At 40.4% G+C, this 10778-nt stretch overlaps 1 protein-coding gene across 1 annotated transcript in view; it reads left to right on the forward strand.

Annotated features, from left to right (window-relative positions):
- LOC137344407 (bridge-like lipid transfer protein family member 3A) overlaps positions 1-10051 on the forward strand; it is a 145874-nt gene extending 135823 nt beyond the window's left edge. Inside the window, exons 20-21 of the mRNA XM_068007342.1 lie at positions 1535-1701; positions 2591-10051. Of these exons, the coding sequence (XP_067863443.1) occupies positions 1535-1701; positions 2591-2719 (296 nt within the window). The 3' untranslated portion in view covers positions 2720-10051. The remainder of the gene's footprint in view (positions 1-1534; positions 1702-2590) is intronic.
- Positions 10052-10778: the final 727 nt, after the last annotated feature.

Raw genomic sequence — 10778 nt, forward strand, 5'->3', positions numbered from 1 at the left:
GGCTCGGTGCGAGATAGGATACAAGAGCAGAGTTTTGGAAAAATTGAAGTTTACGAAGGGTGGAAGACTGGCCAGGAGAACATTGAAACAAGTAAAGTCTGGAGGTGACAAAGGAATGGATGAAGGGCTTTAGCAGCTGATGGGTTGAGTTAGAGCCAGAAGCGGGCGATGTTATGGAGGTAATAGTAGGCGACCTTAGTGATGGACAGAATAAGGGTGGGAAGTTCCGCTCGAGTTGGAATAGGATGCCAACGTTGCAAACAGCATGATTCAGCCTGAGATAGTGGCCTAGAAGAGGGGTGGAATCAGTAGGAAAGGTACACAGTTTCTGGTGGGGATTGAAAGCGATGGCTTTGGTCTTCCCAATGTTTAATGAGGGAATTGACTCATCCAAGACTGGATGTTGGACAAGTAGTCTGCCTGTGGAAGGATTGAGAGGTAGATCTGGGTGTCATCAGTATACATATGGAAGCATGTCTGCAGACTATGTCGCCAAGAGGCAGCATGGGGGGAATCCAGGGTTAGGGGTGCAGGGATGGGAAGAGAAGCTGTTTTGCTATGATCGGATAGGCAAGAGTGAAACCAAGCGAGGGCAGTCTCGTCAAGCTGGTGTGGTCAACAGTGATAGAGGCTGCAGAGTGGATGAGGAGGGATAATGCACCAGAGTCACAGAAAATGTTGTTTGTGACTTTGGTTGGGGTCAGTTTGGTGCTGTGGCAGGGGCAGAAGCCTAATTGAAGTGATTCAAACGGAGTTGCAGGAAAGATGGGTATGGATCTGGGAGGCGACAACTTGCTGAAGAACTTTGGAGAGGAAAGGGAGGCTGGAGATGTGGCAATAGTTTGCAAGGACAGTGGGATCGAGGGTGGGTTTTTTGAGGGGGGGTGATGAATGTGGTTTAGAAAGGGAGAAAGGCAGTACCTGAGGAGAAAAAACTATTCACAGACTGAAAGTTCTTGATCCAGTACCGAGTGGAATTTACTATTCATGCAGCAGATACTTAGTTTGGAGACCAGCAGGAATCAGGACTTCAGTTCCAGGAGACCAAGAGTTGGGCTACTGGCATTTTTTGTTTCAGGGATATTTCATTTCTAAAATGGAAAATGTGGATCTTATTTGTACATGATGGGAACTTGATTAGTGTAAATAGACTAATCAGAAACTTAAAAACTTAGTCACCCTATGTGTAAGGGGAGGTCTAATTATTCACCAATTTCCACCATCCTTCAGTATGATAGTGGAAATTGGTGAATAATTGAGATCCTTCATAATTAAGACTCTGCTACATATTGCAAATGTAAGTACCATTAGCGCTGTGCCTTCTCTTGACATCTTGTACGTGTCTTTAAAATGAATTAACCAACATTCTTCCCTCTTTCCACTCTCCCCCGCTCCTGCTTTTCCCCCATCCAAAGAAAAATGGTTGGTTATTAGAGAAGTGGGCATGTGATAAAGTAGACAAGAACCTGGTTTTGTTAAATTTGTGTTGTAGTTTTTGTTTCAGTCGTTCTGACTTATTTGGTTTCTGTATTAGGCTTGCAGTCAGGTCAAAATGAAGCAATAGTGGGAAAAATGGAGAATCATTTGGTCACGCCGAGATCACATCAAATCAAACTTGGATTAATCAAAACTGCAGGAATGCAGTCACTGTCAGAGGGTCAGAGTTCATCCGATCTGGGCGGCGCCACTAGCCAGGATATGGTATGTGTGCAAATTTAGATTGCGTTTCTAATAACCTTTTGTGAAATTGCTGCGATTACTTTGAGCTGAACCTTAATTGATTAGTTTATTCAAGATTAACGCACTAAGATTTTCGTGCTATCCAGAGATGCAGTATCTGCATGGCTATAAATACCATTAAAGGTGCATTATTTGCCACTGCATTCCTACGTGGTCACTAGAGTGGTGAAATGTGGATTTGTGCCCACTGATGTCACTCTGGCTCATTTTATAAAATAGATTTACAACCAAAAACATTTTATAGCACAGAAAGAGGTCATTCTGCAAATTGTGTGCTGGCTTTTTCAAAGCTAATCCCACTGCTCCACTATCTCCCCATAACCCTGTTCCCTCCACTGCTTCAAATGTGTATCTACTCTTCGCTTAAAAGATTTAATTGACTGTGCCAAAACTACTCTCTGTGACAAAGCATTTGCATTTGTTTTTAATGGACATTAAATGAGAAAGTGTGACTCCTTTGTGGGGTTATTGCACCAGAAATTCTTTTTGGTGCAAGACAAAACTGAATGCTAGAAAAACCATGGCAGATGTGTACCTGCTCAGTTATTGCAGCCATTAGATAGTGTATTCAATAATTCATCAGTAAAATCAACGCTAATTCAAACTGTGTAAACCTCTAACTAGAAGGAAATGGTTTTCAAATGAAGCTTAAACTTGTAGCGATAACCAGTTGCCTCAGCAGCAGGTGTACTTTTCTGAGGGAGAGTAATAGAGCTTTTACACTGCTGTGAAAACATGCTTTGTTTCATTGATCCAACAAGGTTTCAACACTTGGGTGACATATTAAAATCCTCTTATTGCTCTGACCCTTTACTGAGGAGATTATGATACTCATTACTTTTTCTTTCAGTGTTTCAAGCAGAATGAGCTCCTTAGCCAGGAACTTGCCAGCATGAAGCAAGCTTTAACGAAGGCAAACCAAGATAGAGAGAGATTGCTGCAAGAAGTAAAAAAACTGAATCCTGAATTTAAACTTTGATGGTTACTACAGCCCAGCACATTGTTGCCACTGCCAACAGCCAAGACAATGTCCAATTAGAACAAACCTTACTTAGTGATTGGCTACGGGAAAGAGCAGATCAGCATTAGTCTTGAGTCACCAAGTGCACCCAGCAACAACAGGCACAAGAGTGAGGTCTTCGAATCTGCACAGAAGAGACCTTACTTGTGTACCAACAATGTTTTTCATTCATTTGTGTCAAGATGACAATAACTTCGTTGTTGCACATTGAACTTTTCAAGTGTGATTGTGCCGATTATAAAAATGCAAAGAGTTAAGTTGGTAACCAGCCTGGAGACTAGCTTGCAAGCTTTATGGCAGGAGGCTTCCGGCAGCAGCAGTTAGGTTGGTGCATTTGGGTGAAAAATGAGGAGGGATGTTACATGAGTACTGTGTATATGACAAACAACTGGGAGCATCGGTTTACTGGGATATAAACAACAGAATAACATTGGGCGTAATAACCGATGAGCAGCATTAACTGCAACTAAATTACAGGTGCATCTTTGTAACCTCGTGCTTCCCTAATATTTACTGTTCTACTGTGTGTACACATTGAACAGATTTAACAGATAATTTAAAGCCACTTGCTATCTTTGACAGCTGTCGTGTGAGTATGGTTTTCGGAGATCCTGAGAAGTGGTTCACTGTGCAATTGGGACTGTTGCTGCAAGTTCTGTGGGCAAAATAGAAACCAGCCAACGGTAATAGATTGAAACATGATATAAAAAATTACAAACACTCGTGACAAAATTAAACTAAATTTTGCTGGAAGTATCCTGAAGACCACATGAATGTTGCAGTCTTCCCAGTTCTGAGTGACTGTTGCTGTAGGTATCTTGCCAAACAAATCTGATACGTTGGTGAGAATTCCTTCCAGACTGGAAAGCTGCAGGTTCAAGTTCTTGACCAATCTGTCGCTTAAGTTAGTTTGCACTGATTGGTAGCAAGTTTTTACCCTGTTTTCAGCCAGACTATCAAATAAATCATCTAGTTTGTGATCATTAGATGCTCCACCTCGAGAGGGAGGGAGGAAAAACTTGGTAAATCAACTCATTTAGAGTGAGGCTTGTTGCACAATAACATTGATCAGGTTTCCAGACTAGTCCACAGCTCGCACTTCTATTTTCTTGTTTCTCTCCTCTTTCCCTTTTTCACCCCTTCTCCATGAAGGAGTCTATGTGCAGATGAGAGAGTTTGTCTGTATTTTCTTAAAAGTTGTCAAATCACATACTCTCAGTGAAACACCATGTTCTCTTACCATAAATGGGGAGTTAGAATTAGTTGTGGCATCTATAAAATAAGACCAGCCAAATGGTGTTCATGATGTGATTTTAACCTTACTGCACTGAATAGTCTTTGTGCTTACGATCTGATACATAGGCCACACCTTTGTCCAAATTTTAATGTCTTCTGTGCACAGGGAGCAACTTATACACTTGTAAAATGGTAAAATAAGGAGTGGCTTATGCACAGGTATAATGTACACACTGGATTCTTGTGGTATGTGTTAGTCAGTTAATCTCAGCCTATATTATGGCACATTTTGCTAACACTATTTCTGGATGTTAAATTATAATTTCTTTGCCATTACCCAAATTCTCTCCATGGAGGCGAGTTGTTTTACCTGCTATTGCCCATTAGAAATTCACTAGTCAATAGATAAATTGTGGTAACAAGTTCTGAACTTAGTGTAATTCTCTGAATCTTCCAGTTAGAGTCACACAAGTCTCAATTATATCAGAGACTTCATTCAGGGGTAAATGCTGTGCAAACTCCTGTCATTGATTTTATTTTTATTTTTGTTGACATCCACAGTTCTGTCCAAAATAAGTAGTCTTCTAAAATTGTGATTCTGCTTTTGTTTCAGTAACCTTAAACTCAGTTCAGCAAGTTCTGTTTTAATAAGATCGCTCTTTGTTTCTGTGTGGTGTCTCAGTGCACTGCATGTTGGAATCCCGACCAATCTGTTTCAAAACGAAGTAAAAGCTTACACCTTTTGTAGATTTGTTCTTTGCCTTATGTGGCCAGGTGGTCATGTATCTCAAATCTCCAGCATTAATTACTGTCCAAACAAAACCAATAGCACTCAACTTCCCCGGAGAGCTGTCGGGTTTGTGCCTGTTTCCAAAATGCTGCAAGTCAAAACAGTCCTGGTTAAATCTGAGAATAAATGGTGCAGGATCCAATTTCTTGCAGGCATTGCAGACTTACTGCAGCTATTGCATCCATACACCCCGTGCAGTAAATCAGAACACCAGGGTCTCCCACACTTAAATATAGCTGAAGCATTGATCTGGTTATCCAAGCTGCCCCCATAGTGAGTGCAGAGTAAACGGGGCTGTTCAAGCTCTTGCATGCGCAGTACTCAGATTAAAAACAAGACTAAAATGTATTGGGAGTTGCCAGAGAATGGCCCCCTTTTTTTTTAAACCTGAGCCTAACTCTTTGGGTTAATGGAGACTTGATGCTTGGTTTCTAACGTGTCAGATGTTGCCCTCAGCTGTAATAGATGTCTGTTCGTTGCTTACAGATACTTGGGAGCATCAGGTCTTCATATTTCCAGTGGGTTTGGAACAGCAGACTTTCCTGCTACTGTAGCTAATGACATTGTGTGTGTTTGATATTGTCAGGTTTATTATATGCACAGCTTAGTTGAAACTGGCCAGCAGTTTTATAACAATAGGCACTAAATTATTTTGTATTTTGCCTGACTTAGAGCATTGACAAACTGATTTTGATCAATTGTCCACCGATGAACCATAGAATAGGTGGTGGTCATATTAACCATTATAATGGGCTTTGGGTTATAAGGGACAGTGACTATTTTTGCTTACTAAGGATGAATTTGTAAAGTATAGGTCAAAAATCAGCCAGCAATACGATTGTAACAATACACTTTCTATGTCATTGCAAGTTAATACTTGTTATGCCATAATAAGTGGTGGGGGAGGAAGTATTTTTAATGTTTAAAATGGAATGAGTTGGAGAATTTGTGACCCAAACTGAGCTAGCAAATCTCAGCTGGGTGACAGGAGGGATATTGGACTTAGCTTCACACCTTTCAGTAAAAAGAGAAAAAAAATCAGCTTTAGTTCCTGCTCCTTACCATAGTGACCCCCTGCTGGAAGTGCATGTGTATGAATGTTGGGGGAGATCAGGCTCCACTGTGATGCCCTCTACAGTAGAATGATCCGTCGACAGTTACTGTCTTGGCTCACACATAAAGACTGGCCCCGTGGGTAGGCACTGGAGGGATGTGGTGCCCGTGGGTAGGCACTGGAGGGATGTGGTGCCCGTGGGTAGGCACTGGAGGGACGTGGTGCCCGTGGGTAGGCACTGGAGGGACGTGGTGCCCGTGGGTAGGCACTGGAGGGACGTGGTGCCCGTGGGTAGGCACTGGAGGGACGTGGTGCCCGTGGGTAGGCACTGGAGGGACGTGGTGCCCGTGGGTAGGCACTGGAGGGACGTGGTGCCCGTGGGTAGGCACTGGAGGGACGTGGTGCCCGTGGGTAGGCACTGGAGGGACGTGGTGCCCGTGGGTAGGCACTGGAGGGACGTGGTGCCCGTGGGTAGGCACTGGAGGGACGTGGTGCCCGTGGGTAGGCACTGGAGGGACGTGGTGCCCGTGGGTAGGCACTGGAGGGACATGGTGCCTGTGGAACTTTATCCTGGGCATGATTATGTGTGCAGACTCCCATTTTTTTCCCTGTTGTAAAGTAGCTGCCCTAGATTTCAAGTTTTGTTCTTGTTTTTGTCACTGTTTGCAGATAGCCCATATTAAGCTTAATATCTCCCTTTCCCTTCCCAAATGCATCACTATGTTGGTCTTGGCAACTACTGAGCAAAACATCATTTTGAAACTCTTTAAATAAAATAAATATTTTGTTATTGTTTCCTTGTTACTGCTCTCCACCTTCCATTTTTCTGTTGGGCAATGGGTATATCCTTGACTGCCATTTCTTACCACTGTGACTAGCAGTGGGGCAGTTCAGGTTGGCCACATTGAGTACAAGACTGTTTTATCCTTCCTCTGGAGATGCAATACTCTTCCATAAAGCTCAGCTTTCTGTCTCATAGCTGAGGTACGAGTAATCTTGGCCACCAACTGATTTTGGTGTTTCAGAATTGAACGCTCACTACTCAAAAGTGCTAAGCTCCCTCCACTGCGACAATGCAATGAAAGATTTAAAAAACATTTTTTTTTGCATGTCAGTTTAGACTAGAGGGGGTAGCCTGTTGTCATGTTCTTGATAACTTTCAGACTTGAATTTGCTCCCTGACCCCATGTTGCCTTTTCTCAACTGGATATTGGGCTGGGCAAACCACAATTCTCTCCACCACCCTGTTATTTGCTAACGATAGTGTCACTTTCACCCCCTAAGCTGAATCTGTGACCTTGGACGGCCTGATTACTTAATAAATAGGTTTATCATTTTGTTACATATTGTCCCCTCCTTTGTGGAGGTTTACTTTATCATATGAGTTATCCTAAATCTGATAACGTGGATATTGTTGCCTCCCAAGAGTTAAGGAATCAGTGTAGGAATTGAGGGAAGGAGGAAGAGCTAACTTTAGGAATTGCACTTGCAGTGTTTGAGTGTTGGAATAACCAACTAATCTAATGGTAGTATTGGCTACACTAACTTACAGCCTGTGGAGTTCAGCTATTAGGAACTTCCCTGGTTTGAACAAGTAAAATTGAAATGGTTTTGTGTTTAATAACACACTGAACAAATTTCCAGAATGTTTTCAGTTGCTTTATATTGTGCCTAATGGCTTATCTGACATTGTCTGTGTTTCCAATCTTGAAGGTTAAGTGACATAATGGTCTTGATGAGTTTGATCATTTATATACCCAACCATCCTTGGTTTTGTTACACAGATTAACTTGAAGTGGAATGCAACTGCTGTCACTTTATTTTTGAAATTCATCTCTTTGAACACATTAATCTTTTGGCTGTGACTTTTTGTTGTTAAACAGATGTTTACCTATTTCCAGTTTTATCCACTTCCAACTGCAACAGACCCGTATGAACTTTGAACAAGTAATTACTGTTTTAAGCAACTTTTAAAGTTAATACATATTCATATTAGTCAACTATAGTTGCTCCAGAATGCTGATCCCAACTTATTGTGTGACACCTTTTTTTTGTTTTCATTTCAAGAGCATCAATAAGTGCTTGAGGGAAAAATATGATTCAAATCTTACTTTATTTGGAAGTTAAGAGCTTAAAATGTAATTGTTATGGTGACTGTCTTTCCTGTCTACAGTGAAAGTGCCTAACTTTACATCAAATACTTCAGGAAGACTTGATTTTGAGAGAAAAATACTTCTGTGTTGAAGGACCTCTTATTAATCATCGACTCAGTGTGTGGTGTGAAGTGAGACATTCTTACCTTTTGGCCAGGAATGATTAAATCTACCCTTTAAAACACTATTTTAAGATATCGTTCATATTTTTTTCCAGTAACTTATTTTTTCTGAGATTTTGTAGCTAGCAATAGACTTCTGTATAGTATGTGTCTGGAGATTTTTCACCAGAATCAAATTTTGTATGAGTCTTTGGATTCAAATGATTACAGTATCTTCCTGAAAGCCTAACTACTTTGATTTAAAAACCAATAGCCCAGAAACTCCCTTTGTTCTCTCCTCTCCCTCCCATTCCCCCCCCCCCCCTCACATCTTGCAATCTGTCCTCAACAGACAATGTAATGACTGCTGGAGTGAGACTTTTCCTTTTGTTGGCATGACGAGATTTTTTTTTACTTTTATTTCTTTCCCTCATAAAAAGCAACACTTCCCCATGGGAACTCGGCAATGAAGGCTTGTGAATACAACCCCTGCACCATCACACTTTGCCATTGTACATTGATGTTCTAACACTCTGCACTGCCCTAATTTCTTCATGGTATATGGATTATTATGGTAATTCACTGGCATTCAGAATTCTTCTAATCACCTTCAACACCAGTACTGAGCCAGCCCACTACTTAGTGAAGTATTTTATATGTGTGCACGTATTAAAATCTACCAGAATCTTCCTAAATACTGCCACTCTTTTGTTATCAAATGCTGTATAGGTGGTGTAATGATCTCCATATGTATACAAAAGCACAATTGATTTAGTAAACCTGAACTGTTAAATTCTGACTGATTTCCCTTCTCTACTGCACCTTACGAATTACTCTATGCTCCTGTTAATCCTTTTTGTAATGCATACAATGTGCAATGCTTTGTTTCATATGAGTACAATTATTGCCCTGCACTGTGTTGGTTTCAAGCTAGCACTTCACTGGAATATTGCAGAATGCACAAACATTAAACCCCTCTCAAAGCACCTCTGCGGAAATACTGATCGGCTGAATATGTGCAAACATTTTGACGAGTTTAACGTCTCACTGAAAGGCTATAATCTTTTCGAAGACTTTAAATCAGGGAAATAGAGCCAACTCTTATCATTCTTTTTTCCATCAAAATTCATTTTGTGCAAATGTCCTCCAAAAATAGAGCCTCCAACACAGTACCCCCTGTGCTTAATTTGTGCTTATCTAAGAGTAAGAGGGAAAAAAAAGCTAATTTAAACCAGAAAGAGGGACTTCAAATTGCCCTAGTCACTGAATTTATTATTTTCTATTTCTGATCAAAGCTTTGCAATGTTAAAATTAACATTCTTATACTGTATTTTTGCAAAGGTGCAGACAGAACGGATATCCTCATTCTTACAGCTGCCCCATTGAGCGTTCTAGTGCACCTTTTTTTACAGTTGTGGAAAGGATGATCAGCCTGATCAAATTGTATTTTGATGACCCTCTCATCAAAATATCAAGCCAGCATTTCTCCAATTATTGTAATACTGAATTTAACAAGTGGAGCAGTCCAGCAAAAGTCAACTGTAGTAATACAAAAACTTGAAAAAAAAATCCATTCCAGGTTACATTTGTGTAATTTGTTAAAACTGAGGTGCGGATGTGTTTAGAAGTCACAACTACTGGTACATTTTGTGTAACATAAGCAGCTGAAAATTGACTAAGCTGGTTGTTTGTGAGTAAAGGCACATCCAGCTTTTTGCTCATAATACTTTTTAGTACTGTACAATTAAGAATGCATGAGCATTGCAACACAGTGGTAAAACTGCAAGTTAAGAAGTGGTTTAAAATGTGTTTGAGGCATTCATGTTGAAATTCTGTGTGGTATTTTCACAGTTCCACATTGTTTTGTTTAGAGCCACTCCTGTACAGGTTGCTGACTGGTTCTGTGAACCAGTATTATGTTAAATATTTTTTGAAATAAATTTACATCATCTAAAATTTTGAGTCTCTGGTATATTGCTGCTTAAACAATGTGCCTCTTTATCACTTAAGTATTCAAATTGGTGTCAATAGATGCAACTTAATTGACATTAAATTTTATCTGCTGTGATGCTTGAGGTGTCTTGGTAAACTGTAGTTACGTCAACAGAGTCAAACAACCAGCCCGTTGCCTTTTACTTATAGTTTCTTAAAACTGACAGTACTTTGTGTTGCTAAATGAAAGTTGAACTAAATTCAACAGGATCAGGAGAAACGCTGCTACACTGCACTTGCTAGGGAGCTGGTTACAGAGTGGCATTGTCCAAGGCCTGAGTTCACCGTTCCAGCCCATCTACTCACCTGGAAATACACAACCTCGAATGACTTTTTAGGATGAACAACTTTTATATAATCCTTAAAGTTTGACCTGCAGCTGGTATTACTCAAGGTCCTGCTATGAAAGAAGCTTTCATCCATCGTGTCACTTAATTATTTATAACTTCAGTAAAACAGGTATACAGCAATAGTTGCAGAAAGTGGAGGGTAAGATATAAAATATTACACTGTATAAAGTAAACCATTATATTACTTTGAAGTATGGGGTTAGTAGGACCACAGTACTTAAGTACATTTTGAAAACTAACAAGTATTAATTTCTTTCCTCATGTTTAAAATAATCATCAGTTCTGATAGAGACAGACATTAATAGGCATTCAAAATGCAACTGGATTCTAGGATAATGATA

The sequence above is a fragment of the Heptranchias perlo genome, chromosome 27 (assembly GCF_035084215.1).
Source record: "Heptranchias perlo isolate sHepPer1 chromosome 27, sHepPer1.hap1, whole genome shotgun sequence".
NCBI lineage: Eukaryota > Metazoa > Chordata > Chondrichthyes > Hexanchiformes > Hexanchidae > Heptranchias > Heptranchias perlo.